Source organism: Aphelocoma coerulescens, chromosome 5 (genome assembly GCF_041296385.1).
Source record: "Aphelocoma coerulescens isolate FSJ_1873_10779 chromosome 5, UR_Acoe_1.0, whole genome shotgun sequence".
Taxonomy (NCBI): domain Eukaryota; kingdom Metazoa; phylum Chordata; class Aves; order Passeriformes; family Corvidae; genus Aphelocoma; species Aphelocoma coerulescens.
In genome coordinates, this window is record NC_091019.1 from 13,650,395 (window position 1) to 13,677,810 (window position 27,416).

The 27,416-nt window shown below is 48.7% G+C and overlaps 1 protein-coding gene across 5 annotated transcripts in view; it reads right to left on the reverse strand.

The window, feature by feature from the left end:
* PLCB2 (phospholipase C beta 2) overlaps positions 1-27,416 on the reverse strand; it is a 42,162-nt gene that overhangs the window by 11,104 nt on the left and 3,642 nt on the right. The window contains exons 3-20 of one of the 5 annotated variants that reach the window (XM_069016632.1): positions 26,019-26,179; positions 24,202-25,079; positions 20,517-20,594; positions 18,935-19,003; positions 11,597-11,737; positions 10,843-10,922; positions 10,501-10,554; positions 8,408-8,483; positions 7,949-8,049; positions 7,136-7,644; positions 6,810-6,967; positions 4,832-4,914; positions 4,376-4,460; positions 3,052-3,223; positions 2,192-2,289; positions 1,395-1,491; positions 1,188-1,272; positions 784-908 (exon numbers count right to left, since the gene is read on the reverse strand). In XM_069016632.1, the coding sequence (XP_068872733.1) occupies positions 784-908; positions 1,188-1,272; positions 1,395-1,491; positions 2,192-2,289; positions 3,052-3,223; positions 4,376-4,460; positions 4,832-4,914; positions 6,810-6,967; positions 7,136-7,644; positions 7,949-8,049; positions 8,408-8,483; positions 10,501-10,554; positions 10,843-10,922; positions 11,597-11,737; positions 18,935-19,003; positions 20,517-20,594; positions 24,202-24,285 (2,095 nt within the window). In that variant the 5' untranslated portion in view covers positions 24,286-25,079; positions 26,019-26,179. Of the gene's footprint in view, positions 1-783; positions 909-1,187; positions 1,273-1,394; positions 1,492-2,191; positions 2,290-3,051; positions 3,224-4,375; positions 4,461-4,831; positions 4,915-6,809; positions 6,968-7,135; positions 7,645-7,948; positions 8,050-8,407; positions 8,484-10,500; positions 10,555-10,842; positions 10,923-11,596; positions 11,738-18,934; positions 19,004-20,516; positions 20,595-24,201; positions 25,418-26,018; positions 26,180-27,416 lie in introns of those variants that run through there. The other 4 variants (XM_069016636.1, XM_069016635.1, XM_069016633.1 and 1 more) reach the window with 4 other exon arrangements.

Here is a 27,416-nt window from a genome sequence, read left to right on the forward strand (position 1 = left end):
GCCTCTCAGCACCCTACAGGGAAAAATATTGCAGCAGCTGTTGTAAGGAAGGGAAGTGGTTTGCTTGCACTTGCTCCTTAAGTCATGGGCAGAACTAAATTAAAACCTGCTTTAAGGAGCACCCGCTATTTTGGGGTGGGAATATAAGTAAGTGCCTAAGCCCCTCTGCTCCTTCCCCCTTTCATTTTGGGGAGTCCATCTTCTGTCTGACACTTCTGAGGACACTGCCTGGTGGTTTTGGCACCTGCCTGCACTGTCCTCCTCTTCGGAACCAACCTTGCACTCACTCCCTTTTGTTTCCTATGCTCTATACATAACACAGCCCTCTAAGGAAGGAAGAGAGGTAAGGAACAGCTTTTCTTTCCTTCTTATGCTGGTTGTGCAGCAAGGAAAGGCCCTTCCTCCCTGTTCAGGTCAAAATCCTGGAAATAATGGCACAGACAGGTCAGTGCTGTGGCCAGATAGAGCTGTGCCTCTGCCTTGTAGAGGTAGCAACTTGGGGGACAGGGGCTGCAGGTGCCCTCATGGATGTGATTCAGTGTGATACTGTGGAACAGGACAGCCAGAGACAGTGCCCAGGCACAGGGTGACAGCAGTCCACATGTGTGCATACCAGGTCTGTGCTGGGCATGGAAAAGTGCTGTTGGTTTGTGGGAGATCAAGTCAGAGGAGAACAGCACTTGGGAAAAGGCAGCAAAGGAAGAGACGGGGACCAGGAGCACCCAGAGACCAGCACCACTTGATCTAACCTGCTCAGAGGCTGGAGGACACCCTGACACTCACCCATGGTCTGGAAGTTGAGTGCCACCATCTGACAGCCAATATTCCAGAACATCTGGGGCTGGTAATTGGAGGAGTCCATCCGGGTGCCTTTGGGGTAAATGCGGCTCATCTGCCGCTTGTTGTATCTACAGGCTCTATAGGAAGCAAGTCGGGAGAGCTCCTGTTGTGCCCTGGGGCCAGCCCACATATTCCCATTATAAAAGCTGTTGGAGCTCTGCTACCAAATGCTCAGAGCCATCCAGACACGACCCCGGAGAGGCCCAGGCTCCTCTTCCATACACCTTCCTCTTAAGGACAAGCATCTGGCAGCCTTGACATTGGCTACAGCAGGATGCATCCTGTCAAGAATCTCCCTCGCACTCCAAGCACCCAGTGGCACTGGAAGAGGGCTGCCAAAAGGATACTCTACAAACTGCATGGGGAACTTGCTCAGTAGATCGCAAGCCTTCATCTCGGTGAAGGAAGAGATGACGTAACTCCGGTTCTTCTCTGGAAACAGGAGATGATAAAGCCTTTAGGAGCAAGGCACGCCCAGTCCCCGTTCTGTGTAGGGGAACGACGGATCCAGGAAGCACTTGGCCTGGATTCCAAAGGGACTGAGCTTGACTTACTGGCAGAGACCTCGAAGGAGTTGAATTTGATGGGCTGTATGTAGTTAACCAGGCTGGACATCTCCTCATAGGCCGTCACTTCCAGGCCAGCTGTGCCCTGAGCAGAAAATGATCCAAAAGGAAACAGATGAAGAGACCTTTCCTGGAGATGAAACAAACTGCACCAGGGCCTCCCAGTCAAAGAGTCAAAGAGCTCTGGTGGCTGCCCTGATCAGAGTGCTCCAGTTTCTCTGGCTTCTTAGTCCTACAGTTCCATGGCAGGAAGGGGCACAGAATCTCCAGGCAACTGGGCAAAAATGGAACCAAGGCACATGGAGAGGTTCCAGGGAGGATGTACGAAGCCCAGGACCTCTTTGACCCATTATAACATGGAGTCTGGGACAAAGTGGGGATATTGTTTTTCCTTCTCTCCAAAGGATACCAGGGAGATGGAAATGGGAAGTACACTTTTTATTCAAGGGAACGCTGATCTCCTCCCTCCCCCTTCAGCAGCAGCACTTCCACTAACAACTTCTCAGACCAAGGCTAAGCCTCTCCAACACCCCAAGGCAAACATTATCTCCAAATCATGCAGAGTCAGCAGTAACTCCTCTGCCACATTCTTTATGCTTGCAACAAAAATTCTCTTCTTCAGTTTCTCCTGGAAAAGTCTTGTTGAGTGGTGGATGGAAAGCTCCCAGCAGGTTCATTCCCCTTTGCACCTCGGGTTCATCTCTATTCAACAGGGTGAGGCCCCAGAGAAAAATGGAAGGCAGCAAAAATCCACAGAAAAGAAAAAGAACCAACAGTGCCCGCACCTCATCTGACTGCATCTTTTTAATTTCTTCTTCATCCAGGTTTCTGAGCTGTTCATCCTCTTCCTCTGGCTCCTCTTCAGCCACATCACCTGCCCAGACTAAGCACACAGGCCCACATCAGTGGTATGGATCAGCAGGACACAGACAGGACCCTGCAGGCTGATGGCAATGAAACACTCTGCCAGACCTCCCTACCAAGTAATGCTGGAACACTGAGGGGAAGAATCCTACAAATTTATTGGCCAAATCCAAATAAACTGGTACACTGAGCACACCCAGGAGACCAAACCATTCCTGCTGCAGGCTTCCCTCACACCCAGGAGTGACAACCACTGGGCTGTTTCTCCTCCAAGATCACACATATTTATGGGAATAAATGTCCATTTCCAGGTGTTCTGCCGCGGTGCTCACCTTGTCCCCCACACGACTTCATGTGCTCTTACCATGACAGGGACTGTTCTACTACAGGGACCTTGAGGCCAAGAGGTGACAGGAAGGGAGGAGAGAGGGCCTGAAGGTTTTATGAACCTCCCAGACCCTCACGGTGAAGAACTAGGCTGTGGTGAATTTGTGGTTATCAGAGAGCTACAAGTAGTAACAAATTATTCCCCTTCTCTCAACCCAGAAGCCAGCATGTATCAGTGAATCACTAAGGGATGATGGGCAGGGTGTAAACAATTGTCACTTCTGGTTGGACTAAGTGCTCAAAGTATTCTGAAGATTTCATTTCTCTTCCAATTTTATGCTGCTGCTTGGGATAACTGATTTAATGACTAGTGCTGTCTTGCCCCAAGCTCATATTGGGTGATTTGGAAGCTTTACCCATCAGTTTTATTAGTCCCACTTCCCTTCAGACATACCAGTATCTTCAGCATCCACAGAAGTTGGCTGCTCAATGGTTTCTGGTTCCACGTTCCTCCCTTTCTTCAAAGAGGTCTGCCTCTTCCCAGACATAGATTGATTCTTTTTGTTTTTAATCAAGATTTTCCTTAAGAGATCCTTAGGACTTGGCAGAGGAACTCCTGGCTTCAGCTGCAACAGATAAACTTCATCACAGGGAGAATTCAAACACTCACCTCTCCTATGCCAGTGCAGAAACACATTTCTTACTCACTGTACACCTGATTTCCTCCATCTGCCAGCATATCCCACTAGATTAATGCAGATTTTTCCTAAGATTTCACCTGTGGTTTCAGACCAGCATTTTGCACCTCTCAGGCTCTGCCATGCTGCCTAGCCACCCATCTTGCTAAAAAAACACCTACACAGCCTGAAGGCATCTGCATACCTCTGGCTTCACATTCCACCTACTTCTCTCATTATCCCAGATCCTCAGTCCCTCATCAGCACTTGGGCCAGATTTAAACACTGCCTGCAGCAGATTTTAAAAAGATCCCAGAGGAGGTGGCTCAAGACAAGGACATGTGACAGACTGCACAGACAGCAAAGGCCTGTTAATAGCTTAGCTGATCCCTTGAACTGTTCCCCACCTCATCCCTCTGTTCCTATTGCCTGGACATGGGGCTGGCCAGTGGGCAGCTGCTGCTGGCTCACTGCTGCTTACCAGCTCTTCTTTGGGTCTCAGTACTTTCAGACAGATGCTTGGGCCAGCTGCCTCAGCTGCCCCTCCTCTACACACCCCGAGGACCCGCCTCATGCCCTGCAGAACACAGGCCCTTCTCCAATGTTCAAAACCATGTCCCCTGGCAGGGCAGCTGTGGCACCAACATGACCAGGGAACACCAAAGGTGTCACTGGGCCCACAGAAATACCTATTGTACAGGTAAGATAAAGACTGGGGTCAAGCAGTTGGGGAGATTTCCTCAGTTATTCCAAGCACATGGCACTGACCTGCCCACCTGGAAGGGAATATTTCCAGGCTAGAAGCAGGATTCGGCCCTTGCTCCCATTTCCAAGTGCTGGCAGACAGAGCTGGACCAGTGCCATGTACAGAACACACCTGGAACCACTGGTACATCCTGGCCAGCCAGAGCTCAGTGCCCAGAGCCCGTGAGGTGATAGTGTTAAACAAGAAAACCTCTGTGACAGAGTCTTCCACCCATCCCTATGAACCAGGATCCATGCACACGGCATTGTGCCTCTTATGGCACCTCCCAGCACCAGGAGTGACCAAGTTTTCCAGAAAGGCCTCCCCAGCGCCCTCCTGCCCCAGCTCCCTCGTACCGGGTACTTCTCCAGTGGCTCTGTCAGCAGCATGTCTCCAAAAATGGTTCGGCAGTACTCAGCCATCTTTGCCTGCTGCTTGGGCCTAGGAGAGATTAGGCAGGAATAAAGAGGAAAGCAAATGCCCAAATCCAGAGTTTGGCATGAACAACCACCTTGAGATCCATGTCCTCCACCCAGAAAACCATCTCAGCTATGCAGATGTTGAGGTCCCATTCCCAAAGCCAACTCCCATGTTCATACTCTGTAACCCCAAGGTAAAAGGCTGCACAGCTGTGATCATTCCACTCTGCAGGTTAAGGCTCATCTTTCAGCTCTGACCCACCTCCAGTTGCTTCAGAAACCTCAATTAATGCTTCACTTCAGCTCAGCACTTGCCTAAAACCCAACAGCCCTCGCCTGTGTATTTTCTGCTCTGGACACAGCAGGCAATTCTCCCAATCACCAGATACTCACGAGTCCACGTGGTTCTCGAAGGACAGGATCACAGGGTATGGAGATGTTTTAAAAGCACTTTCTGCAATGGCCTCGATGGCATCCTGGAGGAGAGGCCATGGTCAGAGAGAAGCTCAGCACTCAAGAACAGACACACACCTGACCTCCCACTGAACGGACTCCAAAATTGTCTCTCAGGAGCTCCTTTCAAAGTCACTGAACTTCTCCCAGTAAGAAGGTGAGAAGTGTCATCTTTTTCACACCTGCCCAGATTCCCAGCTCCAGGGCATCCATGCTGAGCTAAACTCAACAGCTTGCAACAAAACAAAGCTGAAGATACAAGTAGGTGAGTTTTTGGTCTTGCTGCATAGGTCAGTGTACACATCACTGCACGTGAGAGCGTCTGGCCAGAAGGACAAAGCCCTGCCTGAAGCACCTTGAACTGGCACAGAAAGGTGTGTGCAGCACCAGATTAAACCACTGCAAACTCTATCCATACTTACCTCTGAACTTGCCCAATTTTCTATCATTATAAGCAGCATTTTCTGCTGCTTATAAAACCCTTTTGCCTGGCAGCAGAGAGAGATGGAGTGTTCAGTCACCAGCTGTGCTGACATTTCAAATGCAAATACCATGGAAACCTTCTCAGCATTAATGATGTAAGAAAAAATATTAATATTTTCCCCAAGCCCCTGTTAAACTGCCACAAACTTTTCACTATTTTCCCTTCTGGTGCTGTTAATTGGTAAAGAAGTACCATTTGCTCCTTTGCAATTACTGTCCCCTGATCATCCCAAACCATGGATCAGCCGTGACCTCAGCAGGAGGGTGGCTTGCTCCTCTATGGACCACTGGGAGTCCATCACAGAAGCCTCAAGGCTCTGAGGAGAAGCCTCAGACAATGCTACTAAAAGGCCACAGGAACTGTAGTAGAAGGAAGGACTATGTGTTATGTAAAATCAAAACCCAGCACATGCTGTGTTAGCAGGTTATAATTTCCTTGAGGACTGGTCCCAGGCTTCAGCAGAACTCTGCAATTACAGCAGCTACGAATGCCATTATTGCTGTTCTATCTGCAGTGAACTGCTGTGCAAAAAGCAGCAGTGATACCACAGGGCTTTGGAAATTACTGAGTCTGAGGATGACAATACCTCTGACATTAAGGACTGGTTTGGTTGGTTGTTTCCTCCCCCCCCCCCCATCCCCAATAAATATTTTAGTAATAGTGAAGTGTGGGAACTGGGGGAAGATACAGAAGAAAAATACAGAGCTGGGGAAAACAATCTAAAGAGCCTCTACCTGTTGGCAGCAGCTGTAAAGGAGTGCAGAAAAAAAAAAAATCAGTGTGATGCCTTTATTTGTAACCTGCAAGCTGTGAATAAATGCCCTGTACTGCCTGGCTTTGTGCTGTGCTTCCAAAGCCTGGGAGCTGAATCCTCAGGGAAGCCAGCTGCTCCATAGAACATATTCCAACACTCAGGTCATTAGGAAGGAATTGAACCCTATTCTTCCAAAAGCCTCCACTGGAGACTGTCAGCCATATAAACCTGCTGCAGACAAGAAGATAAACTCACTTTAACTGTGTGTTTTCTAAAACCCATCCTGTTTGCTCCTCTGATGTGCCTCTATCTATAAATCCATCAGCCTCATGCCACATTCTGTCCATCCATCCTGTGACACAGCCCTGTGTACACAGACACCTCTGCTCAGCCATCTCTCCATGGCTTCCGCCTGACTTCCCACATTTCCCTCATTCATTCATCCATCTTCATCCAGGTATCAACCTCTCTGCTACTCCTCCCGTACCAAAAATGTACAAACTCCAACCTAGTGCTTATCTGTTCACTTTTCCTTCTACCTACACATTCATTCACTTGTCACCTCACCATCAATCTTTTCCTCTCAAACATCTTTGCCCTCAGCCCATCCCTCTGGCTCCCTCAGCAATCAGTCTAAAAGCAGGCAGGGGAAAGCATCCATGGAGAAAGCTCTTCCCTACCTTGAAGAGGATCTCCGTTGTCATGGTGAAGCCGTGGGTGATGATGGGCTCCTCGTCCGGGGGCCGGCCCTTCCAGCAGTCCAGCTCCACACAGCGGCAGCCGGCCAGGAGCGTCTGGCGGTACATTTCGGGAGAGGATGTCCCAGAAAACTGCCCAGCTGCAGGAGAGAAGCTCAGCATTAGCTACTCACACGGGACAGCTCCTGCTCAGTTGCAGGGTGACACTTCTTCCTGTCACACAGCATTTAGAGTCAGCACAGCCCTCAAAACCCGCAGGGCACAAACATCTGCCCGGCTGATGGTGCCCTCCCCCATCCCAGCAGTACCTGTCAGATAGGTGTTGTGTGAGGAATTGATGTAGTAGTGCGAGAGAGGCTGGGTCATGTCTTGGTACAGCATCAGCTTGTCCAGCACTATCAGGTTGTTCTCGGGGCCACAGAGGAACCAAACCATCCCCTCTGGAGACAGCTGCCCTGCACAGCAAACACAGCTGTTAATGGTCCCCAAATAGAACAGTTCTGGCGCCTCTTTGGAAGTGCACTGCAACGCAAGGAGTTGCAGGAACCAGGCTGACTGCTCTCCTGGGAAGCAGGATGGCAGAAGGCATGAGATCTTCTGCTCTTTCATCCCACCCCTACAGCAAGAGCTTTGGGCTGAACAAGACTCACCTCTCTGGATGTTAAACCCGCTAGGCTCATACTTCTCTATCAGGCTCTGCACCTGCTCAGGTTTGGCTGGTGGGAAGAGGATGTCATTGAGGCGGGTGTCGCGCTGCTTCTTGTTGATGAACTTTGCCAGGTGCTCTTTGGTCATGTAGGGCTTTGCTTTTAGATGGCTGAAGTGAGAGAATCACAGGGGGGCAGAGGTAAGGCCTGGCAATTACTGAGGAAATCTTTTCACATAGGAGAGGTTGATCCTTCCTCAGGCTGATCCTCCCTCTGGGCCTATATATTTCAGGGTCCTGTAGCACAGTGAGGTCTCATCCTTTTCATTCAGGCTGTGAGTGAAGGCATTAAGTGACCTGGCATCCTGCCCTTCTAAAGCTTAAGGCCAGACAAACAACATGGCATTAAATGCCCTCCTTTCTATCTTTTGCCACAAGAGATCAAGTTCCGGGCTGTGGCTTGAGGGAAACTTACTGCGAGGTAAATATCTCATCAATCTCAGGCCGTGGACACAGATTCATGAGGAATGTCTTGTAAACAGGCTCTGGGAAGTCCTCGGGGTTGATGGCATCATTCTGAGAATGTAATGAAGACGTGTTAGGACCACAATCCTGTGACAGCTCTTACCTGTCACTGAACCCCCACAGCTCAGCACTTGGCTGTGACAACCCCAGCAAGTGACAGGAACATCTGGCCAGGTGTTGCTGCTCCTTGTGCCACACAGTGCAAGTGCTGGAGTCACAAGTGTTACTGAAGGACAGTCAGAACTGATGCCAGCAGGCCAAAGTTAAGGCCTGGCAGTGGTAGGGTAAGGTAAGCAACTGCGAGCATCTCAGCTGATGGTTTTTCACAGCTGAGGGCATCCCAGTCAGGGCAGGGAAAAAGATCCTTCTCAAGCTCACAAGACTTCTGGATATCCAGAGAAACCCTTACCTTGCCATTTGGCAGATGACAAGCACTTAATGCTTCTTCCACCCTCTTCTTGTCTGCAGGGAACATCTGAAAAATACTGACCAGACAGGCAAACAAACATCACCATGGAGCAGGAGGAGGTCAGGGGGCTGGAGCTGTGGGCAGTGCAGGACACTCCAAATGTGCAGCAAGACAACTGTAAGCATGAACCAGCAAGGACAGACAGTGTTTCTCCAGGGGAGTAACTGAGGGACCGAGTTTGATAAACCTACACAGGAGTTTTTGACTGCTGATTTAAAGCAGAAGTTCTATATTTCTGTTATGGACTCTGTTAGAGCCCTGTCACTCAAAATCCCTTTCCCACTCCTCTTGGAGGTGCTTCCTATGGTACTGTGGAGAAGTAACAACAACTGAACTTTCCCTCCTCTCAGAACATCCCTGTCAACAGCACCATGGTCTCCTCCATTGATAAATCCAGCCTCAGCTCTGTTAAGCTCCTGGAACCACAGGTGCCCATAGCAAACAGGGGAACAAGGAGTGCCCTGTGCTGCCAGGTGGGAGTGGCTGGGGGGGACTGCAGCAGCTCATGCAAACCCTGCCCTTTGCAAGGCAAAACTGCAGCAGACTTGGTGTGATTCCAAAGGGATTTACATATTTAAATGGAAAGGCAAATGATCGTGGAATTTTCAGAATTTTCAGGAGTTTTGAAAGCCTTACATTCACCTGCACCTGGAGATACTGTGTATTTTTATAAACCTGGTTCTTAATATGGACTATTTCATGGTCTGCATTTTTACCATTCTGCAAGAAATGGGCACTGAGGAGAGGTACATCCTGTATCAGATTTTTTTCTAGCTTGTTTCAGAGGAATAAGCTGGCTTCTCCCTGCAGCAACGCTACCTTGCTTGCATTTTAAAGATGAATTCAAAGCACTCTTCCCTAGTGTGTTATTCATTACAGACCTACACATTTTTAACAGCCCTTTGATGAATACTCTGGTTTCTGACAATGAAATTCTGCTGGTTGGTGGTTTAGAAAACAAATAACAAAAAATGTTTAGTGTTGAATAAAGCTCAGCCCTCCAGGAGCCCATTTAGTCAGCACAGGCCTAATCCAGCACAATTCTACCTTACAACACACCCTGGGGCCTGTGTTTATTTGGGGTGATTAGTGCTCACCTCTTGTGATGCTGTAACACAGCACAGACCTAGAGCAGAGTGGTTCAAAACTTCCCAAATGCACTTTCTGCAGCTCCTTATTCTTAAAACAAAAGGTAGTTTATGGACCCAAAAGGGAATTCAACATGGCAGTGCTGCCTTTTGTCATTCTATGAACTAAATCAACACAGATGAACTGAAGAACCAGCCCTGGAGCAATTTTACTTGGGAAGACACTGAATGGCACAAAATCAATTCCAGATTCATGCCACATAGTGCAGGGGAGAAGGGACAGGCTGGGCTTTGCTTCCCATTCTAATGAAAGCCCTACCTGATGCACAAGGCCAAGCTGGGGACAGGGAAGGACAAATCTCCTTCTGTTCTGCTCCTAAACCAGCACTAACACTGGCCCAGAGGCTGCTTCGCTCTCATGCACATCCAGAGTGAAGGCTGAGGAACAGAGGAAATGGGGAAGGACTGGAGTGGCCACACGGGGAGAAAGCAGACAAGAAAAGCAAGGGAGCCCTGCTGCAGGTGAGGTGCAGAGTCCAGCAAAGAGCTCTCCAAATACAGAACTCCTTACAGGAAAGGAAACCAATCCTACACCTCATCCACCTTTCAGCTCAGGTTTGCAAAACAATCTGTGATCAGAATTTTACCAAAGTTGCTTCGTTTTGTTGATTTTTTTTCTTGGCAACAGCCAGGAAGAGATATCTGTGGCTATTTAAGCCATTTCTTGCTGTAGATGAAGGCCACAAAGTCTCCTTTCCAGACTCAAATTACTGTCACCTAGGTGCAGCAGGAGCCCTTCCATGGCCTGGACACAGAGGGAAAGTTCTCTGACTCTTAGGTGCAGGAAGAGCGGACAGCTGAAGCCGCTGAGCAACCATCCTCTCACCACTTGCTCTGTGCCTGTAGTCTGACTGAACACACAATAAAACAAATGTCCACACTCACTTCCGGACAGGAATCTTTCCCTCTTCATTCAGTTGCAACTTCAGCTTCACCAGACTGTGAAAAAAACCCCAAACAAGATTACAAAAATGTACTTGTACAACCGTAAGAGATCCTACTAAGTAAGAAGAAAGGAAAACCATGCAATTGGGAAAACAATCTAACAGTGAGCTGAAAATCAGGGTCCTACAGACCAACAGCTTAACCTTGGCATGACCCAGGCCTTGGTCTAGAGGCTGCCAAGGGACCTGGATGCTTAGAAGTTTGTTGGGTTTTTTTTCCCAGTACTGACAGAAAGGGCAGGACAGATTTTTCAGAGAACAACGTTTCTCAGAAAGGACTTACATTTTCTCTAGGAAGGTGTAACGGGGAGCATTGTACGTGAGGGGATTCCGAGCAATGGCCATAATATCCTCAGCCCAGTCCTGGAACAAACAGGGCAGAGACAGTTGGGCACTATGGAACTGCTCCAAGTAGTCTACAGCAAACACAGAAAGGGCACAGAATCCTGGAATGGTTTGGGTTGGAAGGGACCTTAAAGCTCATCCAGTCCCACCCCCCTGCCATGGGCAAGGACATCTTCCGCTATCCCAGGTTGCTCCAAGCCCCGTTCAACCTGACCTTGGACACCTCCAGGGATCCAGGGGCAGCCACACCTCCTCTGAGCAACCTGTGCCAGGACCTGCCCATCCTCACAGGGAAGAAATTCTTCTCACATCCACTCAAAATCTACCCTCTTCCAGTTTAAAACCGTTACCCCTTATCCTGTCTGATACTGCTGGGCTTGACTCTCTCACCTTCCTCCTGCCTATAAACACCAGGAGCTGAAACTTTTCCACTTCTCAGCTGCCTATTCATCCATACAAAACACATGAAGGACAACAATGACCAGTGTTCTACTGGTCCTTCTCCATGCAGGGCAGAAGCTTCTAGAACTACAGAGATACCACACCTGACTGGAACATAAGCCTGCTTATAACCTTGTCAGCAATGCTGACAGAGCTCAGGGTCCTGTCTCCCCCCTCTCCTTTCCTACTCCCCACTGAATGCTCCAATCCTTAGTGGTTCCCAGTGCTTCCACGATCTCAAGCCCCAATACCTTGCAAATATTCTCCTTGTAGGACACAAAGTTATGGAAAGTGAGGTCAACCATGTCAGGGCCAGATACAATCGTCAGGGTCTTCAGCAGGAAGGTGCTGTAAGGGTAATCCAAGTTAAAAACCTCTCGGAGCTTCAGGGACTGCAAAAGAAACAGAACAGATGGGGGTGACTGGAGAACGAGGGGAAAGTACCCAAAAAAACCAGACCCCAATATACACATTGGCCCAAATTCACAGCAAGCATCTCAAGGGTTGCAAAATTGCTTAGTGCAATTCCCCTTTCCTTGGCTTTCCTTATTTTTTATCTTTATTCTGGAGTCTGCATTAGCGGATCTTCCATGGGACAAACCATCATAACTAACACCCCCGTACAAGCCTGAAAAAGTCGAAGTTGGAGACTGCTCTTAAAAAAATTTCTTCTGAAACTTCAGACTGGACTTGCAGACAAGCAGGGGAGGGTTTGGCCTGCTTGTGCCAGAGGTGTGTAACCAGTTGATTTTATCAAAATACACATGCTAAAAAAGTGTATTAGTGTGACACCATTATGTGTAATGTCCCTCCACGAGAAAGATGGTTTTTGGGACCCCCTCGTCACCTCAAAGCTGGGTATTTTCCCTCCAAACTCCATTTCCTGCTGCTGTCAGTTGCTAGTAGTGTTTTTTTTCCATAGCAATTCCAGTACCCTACAGCAATGGCTCACCAGAGACTTGTTTTGTTAACTGTAAGGCTCATCCGATTAGTGGTACTTGGATTGCAGCACCATATGAAAGTATTTATTGAATTCTTTAAATTATTCAGCACTTTCTGCATTCCTATGTATGGTGTCACTAAGCCAAGGTATCCAAGGTATCCCAGAGTTTTACTGATGGTGCTATTTATAATGGGAAGATAAAATTTCCATTCCTAGACTAAAGCACAGCAATCCATTATCTGAAGTGCAGGACAAATCCCTGTCCAAGCAAACAAGGACCTGCCAGAGCACCTGCTCCTTTAGAAACTGGGCAAAATCCACAATCTGGGATTGCTAGAGCAGGTCAGACTTGGAAGTTAAACTGGAGCTGGAACGTGACTGCACCTTCAGGTTTCAGTCTGCACCACATCACACACACAGTGGCATACACATTTGATAAGGAACTGCAGAATTTCTTCCACTGCAGTTTTCCAAATTTCTGGAGCATTTGCAATCTTGACACATCTGTAGCAAACAGGTATCTTTAAGACAAACAGGATGGGCTGGATTGTAACTCAGGGTCATCTGACTGCTGTCTCTCATTTTGGAAAAGCACCTCTCCAAGGGGTAACTCTGAAACCTGTTTAATCCCAGAGCATTTGGAGGGAGAGAAGGGAAGGAATATGATTTGCCTGTTTTCTACAAGGGAATTTCTAAAATGGCTCCTTCTTGCCTTGTGAGCCATTTTCCTTCGCAGAACTGAGCACCACCAAACACCCACATCTCCTTCCCACGCTCATGGCAACTCCTTGTTGGAGCTCAACTTTCCAGCGCCAGCGGTAAAGTGTTGGGATTTTAACTCCAAACTTAACTTCATCTTGCAAATGCACCAGCATTTGTTCAGCTCCAGGGCTGTACAGAAGAAGAGGCCCAAACAATGGTGAACTTGTGGTTGTGCTGAGCTCATTTCCTGTATTTGTTATCTGGGGCTCCTCCCAGCCCTTCCTTCTCCACATGCTGCTCTCTAGCAGACATTCGTCACCTGGCTCTCTCCAGACCTCTCTGTTCAGGCCACATCCCCAGCAACCCGAGCACTTTTGCCTTTATCCAGGCAGTGATGCATCCAACACCCAAGGGAGATGTGGAGAGAGGACAAGAGACGGTGTGCAGGAGCTCGGAACCTGATGCCACATTGTGGCTCTCTCACAACCTGCACTCCTTTAGCACTTTGTGCCACAGATTCACTCTGGGATTACTTACTGTCACCTTGCAGGTAGCCATAAAGGAAAAATAGGAACTGCTGCACAAAAAGCCGGACACGCATATTAGCCATGCAAATCAGAAGGGAAACATTTAGCAAATCCCCTTAAAAAAAAAACCAAGCAGAAAACAACCTCCTGGCAGAGTGGCTGAAATACGGAGTCAGCTGGCATTTCACATCCCACCCTCCTGATTTCCCTAAAATCCTCAGCTGTAGAGAGATCCCTAGTCCAGAGAGAAGCAAATTCTCATGCAAATATAAACAAATAGAGACAGATGCAGAACACAGAGGGATGGTCCTTTCTCTGCTTGAAAGGGGGCAGAGCCAACTGACAGTGGGACCTGCTGTGTCACTGTGCCCTGACAGAGATATGTGTTGTGGCACTAGGACAACAAATCTTCTCTTTTGGAGAAGACAGGTCTTGTTTGGTTGCTAGGAGGGAAAAAGGAAGCCCCAAGATATTTCCAATGCCTTTGACTCTGAAGGTAATGCTCCTGTCCCCGTTAGCGTTGCTGCTCCATGCTGGAGATGATGGCTGCGGAATGGGGAGCCAAGCATCTCAGGGACACAGGCAGACAAAAATCCACAGTGAAGCACTCAGCTCTCAATGTCTTATCTAAAGGAACTGTAAAATGCAGCAGCTCAGTTTCCCAGCCACAGAATAACCCACGGTGTTCTGCAATCCAGCAGGGACACACTGCCAGGGACAGAGAAGACTGTGTGGCCCCAGAGCTCACTGCCCAACAATGGCAGAGGCAGGAGGGCCCAGCATGGCAAAGGCCATCACTCACGTGCCCATTTCCTTGCTCAGCTCCTGCTCCATCATTTATAAATCCTTTGCCAGCCACAGGCTTGTACCTGCCTCTCTCTTGCACACTCACAGATCAGTGGCTCCATATGATCACTCTCCAGTTGGAGGGCTGGAATTAGACTTAGTTCAACTCCATCCTGGGCTCACAAGTTGCTGAATCCCAATGCCAGAGTTGTTCATCCCCTGTGCTGCAGCAGAACCACTGACCACCCGCAGCGTTAACAGCCCACGGCTCACAGCCCATGGCTCCGAGGGCACTTGATTGTCCTGCATGGTTCCTGAACATTCCCACTGGCTCCAACTTTATTGTCTCAAAACATGATGAGTGAAATACCTCGGTATCATTTTGTCCCTGTACATGTGCAGTCCAGGCTGCATCTCTAGGTTCAACACCAACAGAATGTGGATGGAGGATGAAGCTGGCTTACAGTCATGACAACCAGAAAGCACAAATTTTGTTTTTATTAAAAAAATGCGCCTGTCTCAAAGCCAATACCTCCTGAAACATCTAAACAAACCCCAAGACACATCCAACAGCCTAAAAGTCTGGCCTAAAACATTGTGTATTTTGGCCTTAATTATTATTACATTCTCTGTCAGCATTCTGGGGTCTTAGTGCCTCAAAAAAAGAAACCACAAAAAGCCCCACAAATGGAGCAGCCCTTACTGTTCCTCATCACCGAAATGAAAACACAGACCTGAGTGTAAATAACAGCCTGATCAGTATCAGCACACTGCTGAACTACACTCAATAGCTTTTTAATCTTGTCTCCTTGCTGTTCAGAGGCCCTGCTCATTCTTATCTTTATTACTCTTGAACACAAGCCAAAGTTCGTTCTGCCCCATCTAAAAAAAAAAAAAAAATTCCGTGAAGAAAAGTCACGGCAGAAACGCGAATCCGCTCTCAAAGAACCTCGCACGGGCGGGTGAGCAGGGGAGCCCTGCACAGGCGTAGGAGGGGCCAGGGAGGATTCTGCTCTCTGGTGGGACGAGGGCTGGGGAGGGCAGGCTAGGGCCATTCCCATTTGGAGGTGGCTCCTATGGCTGCCAGCTCTTAGTGAGTCCCTTTTCAGGCTGTGCTGGGCGCTACCTGCTCCCTAACCATCCCTAACCATGAATGGGATCCCAGCTGTGACCTGTGCTGGCAGTGCACACAACAGCAGGTCCCTTCTCAAGTGGTTTTCCGCGTGGGTGCTTTGGTGTTATTCTTCTTGCTGTGTGTAGAGGTTACAAAGAAAAACCCCAAACCTCCCGCTCAGCAGTGGTGGGAAAGTGCTACTGAAAGCAGGGACCTCCCAACATCCAGAGTGACCCACCCCCCTCCCAGGGAGACTCCAGTGCCATGGGACTGGAAAACTCAGGGCATGTTACACCCTTGAGACAGAGCCCAAACCTGCACAGCCCCTTGCTGTGGAAAGCAGTGGCACAGATGCTCTCCATACAGCACACTCTCCTTCCTCTGGAATTCCTTCAGTCACAATCCAGTAGGAAAACCAGGCCACATGCTTTGCCTCAGAGCAGCTGCTGCTTCACTGGGGCATCACTTGCAGGGAAGGGGAAAGGATGCTCCTTTTGTTGCTGGTGCCATCCACAGCTCTTCCTACAGCTGTGATCCTGTTCTGCTTGTCCTAATCTTCATCCTAAATAAGGCCGATGGCTCATTTCTTCTCCACCTTCAGGCAGTGAAACAACTCTTTGTTTAATTCCAACAGTTCTATTCCACAGCCGTTCCAAGCCACTTATTTTGTAACAGGGCAGACAGCACCCATGTTCCTTCTTCCACCTCAAAACAGATCTTTGTTTGCTTCACCACACCAGTTCTGTATATTAATACCTTTTGTAACAACGCCCCAGACAGCTGCCCCACGTGGAGGGTGTGGTGGTTTATGTGAAGAAATTTTCCCTGCTTTCTGCATTCCTTTGTGAAATTCTGTTCGAAGGAGAGCCAAATGAACATGACCCTGAGGGCTTTCAGCCAGAGGCATCATGGATAGCAGAGCTACATGTAAGTAAGAGTTTTCCAGACCCAGATAGCACATCTTTGGTTCAACACCCCTTTCAGTGCCCACACAAGACCTCCCAGGATCCACAAAGAAAAGGTGGATAAGGAGCCAGACTAGTGCATTTTACTACATGTTATCACAGAATTCCAGAAAACTCCCTGAAATTAAAAGGGGAGTTATTTCAAATGAGTTTCTGTAAAATGCAGAATTCAAAAAGCACTTGGGATTTTCACAGCAAAGGCTGTCATCAAGTGCATCACTTCTGCCCACTGAGAATACTTAATAAATCAGTCAGTGCTTGACCTTTGCTTTGTTGTTCTTCAAAAATGAGCTGCAGCCAATTCCCAGGACTCTGAAATCCCATCCCATGCCTATTACAACAGCTAGAACAGAGCAGCTCCATCCAGGTGCCTAGGGGAAAACTCTGAAACAAGGCAAACGCACTGGCACTTCCCTGACACATTCCTGCAGCTCCCAGCAATCTAGGATTCAGCAGCTTCCTAACCCAGAGGCATTATCTCACATTTAATAACCCTCTAAGGGCATTTCCTTCTTGTACTGACATTTTACACTCACTTTTCCATGACTGTGCAGGAAGCATCACCCATGGCATGGTGACATGAGGTGGGACAGCAGCAGCAGCACTGCCTGCTTGTGCCACTCCTACCGCTGGAAAATTCCATCTGATATGGAACTCCTGCACTGGACGAAGCCCTGAGTAACTGCTTCAAACCCTGAGTAACTGCTTCGTGCTCCCCTTCTCCATTCAACTCCTGATTTTACAGCACTCCACATCCCATTCACCTTACTCCTTCTGCCAGAATACAGTCCCTTCTGCTCAGGTGCTCTGCCCCCAGCAGCCACTTCATTCCTTTGTTAATCCTGCTGCTCTTCCATACCTTTTCCAGTTCTCACCTAATTTGAGAGTTCACTAGAACTGCAGATAAATATGGGTCCATCTGGGGTGTACACAACAGCATGACTTCCTCATTACTTCCTTATAATTCCTAACATGCAATTTACTTTTAGGGGGCAAATACTGCTGAACACTACATTGATATTTTACTATACACCCACAATGTTTTCTGAGTATCAACAGTCAGCTCAGGGCCTGTTATTACTGAAGGATGAGGGATTTTTTCTGCGTGCATTGCCTGATTTTTATCTGTATAAAATGTATCTCTCATTAGATCATGCAGTCAATCAGCAATTCAAGGTCTTCCTACAAACCAGATTTTTTTTACCCCAAATAACTCTGTACCATTGGCAAACCGTCTTCTCCTGGTACTCTCCAATTAGCCTTCTTTAATTCCTAAAATCTAGGACATGTTTCTCCAGCCACCTCATGGCCTCAGTACTTCCACCAGCAATTTATCATCTATATCAAAGATCAATTCATTTTGCCAACAGGTTACTCCTCAGAGTTTAACACCCTAGAAAAGAGTATCTCATACCTCTCCTTTAAGTCAGCCTCTTCCTTAGTGTGTGCCATCTGGAAAGCAGCACCAACTCTAACAGCCCCAAATATTTTATTCTCCCAAATGAAAAGCCAACCTCCTAACAGTGTTTTTAAACACAATTCTCACAAAACAAGTGGAAGACAAAATTTTAAGCTCATCAAAAACTCAAGTATGTTTCCATTCTAGTGAATTTCTAAGGTGAAAGGCAGTTTCTCTGAAAGAAATATGATTTTTAAGAAGATGGGTACTGTTCTTGAGCTCTGCTGTGCCTTTAGTACCCACCTTATTATGGTGTTTTGAGAAATACTGGTCTTGGGGAGCTCTGAACAGACATTCTCAGAGCAGATTGAGAAAACAGACACACAACTTATGCAAAAAGCTGCTTGAGGCTCAGTAGATATTGCAAAACCTTTCCCTTTTGCCTTAGAGAGGCACCTGTGTCACCCACCATCAGCTTTACTCCTTTGGTCCCTTTCTACCTTTGAGCTTTACTGCAGGTTTCTGCTTGCCTTTTCCATGCACGGAAAAGTTAAAAACAAAAAAAAAAGTCACAGAAACAAAGTCCTAACAAGGGCTGCAAGAAGCTTCAATTATAACTGAAATCAAGAACAAAGCCCTGATCATGAGCAAATGTAAGAATATGGGGGGGGGGGAAATAAACAAACAAATTTTTCTGAAAATGCATTTTCTTCCCTTTAAAGGGAAAAACCTCATCACACACTGTTGGAATGGCATTGTAACTCCGGGTTTGTGGGCACCCTATGCATCCTTACACAAAAGCAGCTCCGGTGACTCAGTGGAGGAGCATCAGAGTCTCCAGCAGGACTTACCAGTGCAGCAGCGCACTTGGAAGGGGAATTGGCTTTCCTGGCTTTCTGATATATTCCTTCCAATGAGCCCATCTACTATAGTCTGGAAGTGCCACTTTTGGGTGCACAGAGGGCCCCTGGGAGGTCAGGGACCAGAGTCAAGCTGGCTTTTCTGTATTTACATAGCTGTGATGTAAGGAGATGAGATCCTCTCTACCTTCTTCCTACAGAAATCCAGGACAAACTGCCTGAGCTTCATCCAAAACCGCAGGCAGCCCTGCCTTTCCACTGAAACACCAGATAGAAAGAAGCTATGGACTCACCTTGGGCATTTTGGCAAATCGCCCCGCTCGGGTGTCTCGAATGCTGGTGATATCCAGAATTTCCCTTTCCTACAACAGAATAAGGACAAGGGAAATGAGGAAAGATAAAGGAGTAAGGAAAGCACTCCATGACAGAGCCCCCAGAAGCTGTAAAGCAGGTTTGGCTCAGTGTCCTTCCCTGTGGAAGAGCTCTCCCAGCAGGAACAAGGCAGAGAGGGAAGCCATTCCCACAGAGGACACTGCACAGCCTTCCCCAGGCAGCCCCTCCATGTCCTCACTACTGGCTTGTTGTCTTGTTTGTTCTTTTAATATTCAACCTGAATTTCCTTCCTCTGTTACTAATTTTTCTTCTCACCATGGGTCTGGAGAACAAATTATACTTGTTGCAGCAGATAATATTATTTTCCAAGATCACAATACAGGACAATGTAGATGCCATGTCTTCTGGGTGTATCCCCATTTTATTGTTAAGCAGGACAGTAATTTTACTCCTAATCCCACACCTTTCTGAGTCCCTAGGGCAAAAACAGTTCTGTTTACTTCAGCTGCTAATCAACAGCATTTTCCAGGAATGTGAGACCCCTTCCAGTCTGGGTTCCCTTGTGGCAGCTACGCTTCCTTCCCCCAACCCCTTTCCCAGGTATCCCAATGAAATAGCTCCCTTTCCATGGTGACACCAGCTCCCCTTGCCTCACTTCTTCTTGCTGGAACCCTTAGAGCAGAAATTCTACTGCCCAAGTGGACTTTGAAAGCAGAACAGGAGTGACAGAGACATTGAAGGGTGTGACCGTCCCCAGCGTTGTGACACTATTCTGGGGGGATGTGGCTGCAGCAGTGCCCGGCCTCAGCTGGCACTGGGCACAATCTCTGGAAAAGCAGAGTTCACCCAAACCACCAGGTCCTTGGCCAGGGCCTGTGCAGGACTGACTGACTCTGCCATGGCATGTAGGTCAGGCAGAGGAAGTAGAGCTGAAGCACAGCCTGCTCTGGAAAGCGGAAGCCCAGCCTTCCACCTCCCTTCTCCATTACTTGATGCTACTCATCAGGGAGGAACTGAATTCTCTTTCCTGCATGTGTTGCCTCTCCCTCTCCTCCAGCAGCTGGCATCCTGTGCTTTGCTCCGGCAGCCTGCACACATCATCCTGAGCACAACTCACTCTCCAGACTCCACATAGGCCCTACATCACTATGGTCACTACTTTTTAATTTAAAAGTCTAAAACCCCAATGAGCCAGTTAATGGCCCCACTGTACAGGTTAGGAGAATCCTGTCTCTTGCTGGGTGACAGGGATATCAGCACAACTGTTCTCAATTATATGCCCTTTGAAGGACATGTAATGAGCTCTGCAGGAGTCAAAATGCCAGCATGACAGGAACAGAAAAGCCACACTCACACCTTCAGTTCTTGCTCTTTCCTGGTGCTGTGAAGACCAACCTGCCACTTATCAGCTCCCACTCCTTGGTGAGGTGTCCCTGCTAAGAGGAACGAGCATGGCAGTTTGCTCCCAACTTGCAGTGTTGTCATCTCACACAAACCTGACCTGGCTGGTTGGAGCCTGAGCTGTGCAGTCTCAGCACTTACCGTGCTCTGATAGGTCCAGTACAAATAAAAGCCCTTGGGATCCACTCGAAGAATCACAGGAGAAGCACTTGATGTTTCCTGACAAAAAACAACAAAAGAAAGAATGCTGGCACCTTGGGTGACTTGGAGAAAACATCCTGGGACACGAGGTTCCCAGTTCAAATACAGACCTAGGGAGGTGAACACCCTCTGGGATTTATAGGAATGAACCCAAGGATTTTAGGACATCTCCAGAGTGACACTGTTAGGCTCTGAAAGCTGAAGCCTGAGTCTCACCTAACCCATGCATTTAACAAGAACAGCTCTCTTGGAGCTTTCTACACAAAGAACTGGGAGAACAAAGTATCTGGACATTCAATTAATGGTTTCATTTGAAAAGTCTGCCTTGACCTGCTTCATTCTACAAGCTCAGGAATAGCCCAGGCCAAGGAGAGAAAGCATTCATCCATGGCATCTCCCATCCAGGTGCTCATGCTGATTACCTGGGCTCCAGTCAGGAAGGCTTCAAGGAGGGGATGCATCAATGCAGCCTCATTATGCTGCTTTAGGTGAGGATTCTGAAACTCCACAGACTGTCTCTACACAGACCATCAAAAGAAGCAGCTATGCAGACTCCCACACCAGAGATGCAAATCAGACGAAATTATTTGGGGCTGATCCTAAACCCCACACAGCCATTTCTGGGAAGGTTCCAGCTTCAATTCAGGAAGCTGCTAAGATGAAACCAGTAATGAAATTTGGAAGTTGTACTTGTCCCTTGGCCTCAGGTTCTTCAGGTTGTTACTCAACTCCTATTTCACTCTAGAGTGTATCTGGATTTTCAGGGACCTCCATTACCATGCTCAATATTTACAGTAAACTGCTCATTGCACAGCACATCATATGTGGTCCTTTTACTCCCTCCTGTCTTCTTCCCGCTGTGCCAGGCCCAGTGCCAGCCTGCCCAGCACCATGTCCATATCCCCAGAGCTCCTGGCTGGCTCCCTGCACACGGGGCCATGGAGAGCAGAACAGGCCCCACGGTACCACCACAGAGTATTGTGCCATGTTCTAGATTACCCTTATCTCCCACAAAGCAGCTTTCTGGAGGGCAAGCTGAGGGTGCAAGGCAGCTGCTGCCAGCCAGGCTCCTGGGCAGGGCCAGGCCTGCCTGGGGATGCAGGCTGCCTCTCCAATGCAGCGGCTCCTGGCAGCAAAGGAAATGGGCAATCCTGCAGAAGACAGTCTGGCAGCTAAACTGGCTGCTTCTCACTCTATGGGGCAGAAAGCAAACACTGTCTGCTAAAATCCTGTAATCCATAATCTTTCAGAGATAGGAACAGTTTTGACTCTACTAAGAGGACTCAGAGGCAGCACAGAGCCAAACCCACACCCATCTGCGCCTCTCAAGAGGTCAGCTACTACCCTGTGCCCTACCTGGGGTTCTGATAGGGTTTCCAGCTGGGTCTTTAACTCAGCTACCACCCATGTAGTAGGACTTCACCTCTTCAGTATGCTTAGGAGCCCCAGCTTGCTGGATGCTGAACAAATACAGACCTAGGGAGGTGAACACCCTCTAGGATTTATGGGAATGAACCCAAGGATTTTAGGACATCTCCAGAGTGACACTGTGATGCTCTGGAAGCTGAAGCCTGAGTCTCACCTAACCTGTGCAGAGCTGCTCCTTACCCCAAGGTCCTGCAACTAACTCTGTGGGACAGGTCAGAACAGTCCTGCCTGCCAGGGATCCATTGCTCTCTCCTCTAAACAGTGCCTTACCAAAGCTGGACAAGGTGAGGGCTCTGTAGAAAAAGCGTAGGTTTGCTTTTTTTGCTGGAAGGCCCTAGTTCAGTCCCAAGCTGAACCGTGATGTAAGAGGCCAATCTGATCTTCCTTAACTCCTTTGCCTCACTTACAGTGGAAGGAGTTCAAAACTGTTACCAACAGCACAGTCAGGTCAATTGAAAGAGATATAAAAAACATAACAGTCATGAATTCTAAAGTACAGCAATCCTGCAGTCTGGAGTTCTCATCATCATCCGCTGCAGCCTGTTCTAACCCATGGATTGGGAAAGCCCAGTGTGATGGAGCAATGTGACCAGAACAGCCCACTCATGGAGAAGCCTTTCTTTATTGGTGGAGACCAAGCCTATAAACTATGTAGTTGAGGCAACCTTTTAGAAATGTTTACAAATATATAAACCTTAGGGAAAGATTCAGACAGGAACTGAGCTCACTAATCAACAGCAACAGCAGCAAATAAACACTTGGTGGGTCTTGGAAGCCCAACTTGACTCCCCTTGGGTTTCAAGGGAACCTATCCCAGGAATACCCAGTGAAGTACTTAACAGCTTCCAGTTTTTGGGAGAATGGTCCCCAGGGACTAAGCACAAAGTCATCAGCAATTTTAGACAAGTTTTATTACTGTTATTCTGAGAAAGCAGATCCCTGTTCAAATTCTAAGAAGCCCCAAGTGCACATTGCAGGCAGTGGGCCTACAGGAAAGAGGAAGGCTGCGCTTTTCACTGTACCCTGGTGTCATCCTCCTGTTTATATACCTCTAATGGAGCAACTGGCAGCCATATTCCAAGCCATATTCCTCACATCCATCCTTTCTGCCAGCTGCACAGTACACTGCTCTCATTTCTCAGTGCCTCTGGACCAGCCTGCTGATCTTGCACACAGGTGATCCGCTCCCCCACACGCTCCTTTGGGACTTAACACTGTACTCCAGCTTCACACCCACAAAAGTGCTAATCCCTCCTGCACTGCTGCTGCCGGCTCCTTCTGATCATCCCATTTGCAACACCACATGAACCATCTCCCCAGATCCCTCTGAATAACCACAACCTGGGCTCCCCCTGCTTTTATCAACATTCATGCTCAACAGCAGACAATCCACCTCCAGACAGCATGGATGGGCAGCCGCTCTCCTCCTGCTTGGGTATGTGGGTGATGGGGTAAACACTCCTTTACCTCCTTAGAAAGTGAGGAGGGGAACCCTTACACTCCAACGAACTGCTGCTGTTCTACACTTTCTTCCCCTCACACAGAAAGGCAGTGGCTGCAAAGCAGCTGTTTTGAAGGTACAGAGGACAATGAGCTGGAGAGAGCAGCAGCTTGCTGCGGCACCCTGAAGCTCCAGCCCTGTTAAAGCACAGGCCCTTTGCTGCTCGGTCATTCCCAGACCCAGGGGCCGGGCACGCGTGGGAGGCCATGGCTCACCCCCGATCCACTCAGGCAACAGGGCCATAAGAGGAAGCAACTTGGAGCCTGATTTCATCTCTGTCTGCAAAGTGAGCACTCTTTGCCCTGGAGTAGATCCTAGCCCTCACGCTCCTCCAGAAAGTCCAAATGTGGCATATGCATCACACCCACAGAGACTCCCAGCAGCAACCACCTTCCTGAGGGCTGGACCTTGCGTCCTACACCAGGGGCTGCACACACAGACCCAGTGCACACTCACTCCATTTGTTTCCATCCTCCACAACAAGAGGTGCAGAAATCACATCCTCAACCCCTTACACGCACATCCTTGATTTCAGTCCTCAGCTTTCCTGCTCTTCCCAGTTCCCTCTCCCTGTCCAGAGACCTCTGCTGTCAAGTGGGATACCACATGGAACACAGCTCCCCACAAACCGTGACCCAACCAGTGTCTCCCTGCCACCACAGACACAGCCTAGGGAAGGAACACCCCAGTACTCACATCATCCCATTTGATGAAGCGGTCACCCTTGCACAGGTACTCCTTCACCTCCGTGGGCTGCAGAACAGGGTTCAGCACGGACATGGTCCTGCAGATGTGCTCCTCAGCTACCAGAAGCAAGAGCAGCTGCACAGTTCACTCCTCCTTAGCCCCCTCTCCTCTATCTCTGTCTCTCACGTGGCAGGGCGTTCTGCCATGGCCACTGTTGGCATCGGAGAGCAAACAGCCTCTTCTATCCCAGCCCAATTTAGGAGGGGCAGGGGCAGGCAGGCGACGAGCAATGAATCTGCATTGTAAATCAACAGCTCTCCAGGCAAGCAGAGCCTCACCCAAGGTCACCCAGAAGAAGGCTAGCGACGGCTGGGGTGCTCGTGGGCACACACACCCACCGTCCCTCCGGGCGGGATCCACTCCTTGGAGCTGTGCTGGTGAGGCACCCGGCTCAGTGAACTTCCGCAACTCAACTTCCTTAAATGCTCTCTTGACGAACTACAGGCATTGCCAGAAACGCTCCAACTGCTTCAGCAGCTGTGGTTACGGAACAGCTCAGCTCTGGCTACAAGCAGACTGCCCCCTTCATGCAACAGGCCAGACGTCCCAGGAAACAAACTCATTCCTTGCTCTGGACAGATTCCATTTCTGGGGACACTCACTGCACTGTCCAGTCTTAAACAGTTTTCCTTTCTCTTATGGGCTCTTCTGAATGTCAACCTCAAAGTGAGACAGACCAGCAGAGCAGCTGGAAATTCCCCAGATGAAGTAAAACATTCCCAGAGTCCCAAGGAACTGCACTATTCCCTGGATTCACTTGGGTCTGCAGCAGATATGTGGGGCACAGAACAGGAAAGGTGGGCACGGTGGGGATTATAGTGACAAGGCTGCAGGGAAGTGACCAAAAGTAGAACAGGTTATAGGCAAACAGGGCCAAAATGAGACTCTGCTCCTGACCTTGGAACAAAGGAATTCCATGTGGGCAGCAGAAGAGGAAAGGAGCTCCACTGGCTGATGGGCACTGGCTAACCTGGAGAGTGGATTATGAAAAGGCCTGACATGGGCAAGATCAGTTTTAGTCAGAGGCAGAGCCCCACAACTAATTACAAGTGGAGATAACTGTGCTATGATTGCTGTGGATTCCCAGGCACATGGTGGGATGTCATCCTCTTCTCCTATCAAAGCCAAGGTGTGGCACTTGCCATTGCTCAAGAGGGACAAGCTGCTGGCAAAAGTAGCACAGACTCTCTAAGAAGGGGGGAACAAACCCCCCCACACACACACTGTGCGAGGAGAGCCAGATGCATGTTTTGTTCCTTCCTTTCTTCCCAGCCCTGATGTGGTAAGTCTGGCACTTTGGAGCCCGGACAGCTGGGGGAATGGTCACTGAAGGAATCCTAAGAGCATTCTCAGGTGTTAGCAGCATGAGGCAGGAGAGATAAAGTGGAACTCTAGCAACTGCTCCAACCGTTAAACATTAAAGGCAGGAATCAGAGCTCACTGCTACAGGAAAAGAGAACCCTGAGCAAACCCACCATCCTTTGTCTTTCAAGGGGTTTACCTGGCCAAAAAAAACCCTGGGAATAAGAGAGCTTCCACATTTCCAGCTACCGTGGCATTTTCTGCACTTATCAGTCTTGCCCTTACAGGAATTGGCTATCCAAGGGAAGGCTGTTGGCTCTGTTTCCTTAGGGTCACTGGGATATTCCAGGCCCAGCCAAGCCAGTGTCACCAGGATCCCACACTCAGGGAAAGTGGTTACTCCCAAGCAGAGAAGCAGCAGATGACAAAGGGTGTAGTGAGGAGTGAAAGTTCTCTACACTCACCTGATCCCTTCTGCAAGGCCAGAGCACTTCAGGGCTGCTTTCCTTTAAATTAGGGAGCAGCAATGGAGAGAATAGAGAGCATCAATCTTGCGCAGAGGTGCTGCAGTCCTTCCAGCCTCTGGAACACTGACAGCACTGCAGGAAGGCCCTGGAGGTCACAGCTGCGAAGCAGTAAGAGGTGGGATGAGCTTTACCACCTGGTACTGCCAAGGGCAGGTGAGATCAGTCATAGCTACTGGATCCCATGGCTTGCCTGGTATTATCAGTTATCACAGCTTTGTGAACCAAGTATGTTTCCTGCCAGAACCTTCCTGCCAGGGCCTCACTGAGAGGCTGTTTCTGTCCTTCTCTCACACCGGGATATTCATCAGCTTTCTCTGCCTCATCAACAAAGTAAGCAAGAATCGTGCCACAGCTTCACTCACATGTCACTTAAGGTCAGCTTTCTCTAAGGAATAAAACCTTAATTCAATAAATAATGAAATCATAATTAAGACCCAATCAAACACAAGCAGCATGAAGAGCAGTGCCCAAGCTGGTGGCTGCCCTGCAAGGTCATGTGATGCCCAACAGCAAGGGCCAAACCCCCACTTGCACAAAGGTTGTCACAAAACTTGCAGCTCTCTTCCTTTTGCCCAACCCAGCTTCCTTATCTTCCACTTCACACTCCTTGCTCTGTGGGAGCCTCTGTCCCTTGCATGCAGAGATGGCCAATGGAGCCATGATAGGATAGAGCAGCAATCCTGGCCTCTGCAGAGAGCTCCAACGCAAGAGCAGGCGGGAACAGCAGCACTCAAGCAGTAACTGTTTATTCCAACTATCCTTTATTTTCTCTCTCCTGTAAGGCCCATCACCCAGTGCACACTCATCCCACATCCCTCTGTCTCCTTGCTTTCCTCCCATACCTTCACCGCCGGGCAACCCACCACTTGCTACAACAGTTTTGATATGCAAACATTTCCCTTTTTTTTAATACTCTTCCTTCTCTCCCTGTGCTACCTATCCAGCAGCCTGTACCTCTCCCAAGGTGCATGCAGCAGCAAGGCAGGCAGCATCACCCTTCAGACAAGGTTTAAGAGACAAGGTTTGCAGACACTGATTTAAGCCATACTGCTAAACGCCCCTGACTTCCAACAAATTATTCCGTAACCTCCACCCCAGCTTAGTCCTGGCACATAGAAAATCCAAAAGAAATCTCTCCCAGCGTTGCTGCAGGATAATTACACTTTGCCATGTGTAATGCTGTCCTCTAGTGAAGAGCTGTGACACTGCACACCAGCAATGAACTCCCAGCTCTGCAAATGCCAGCCCATCCCACTGCTCTTGTGGCTGCTCTGCCCTCAGAGCCCTGGCAATCCGGAAAGGATTAACGATACCATTAAGACCACAAAGACGGTG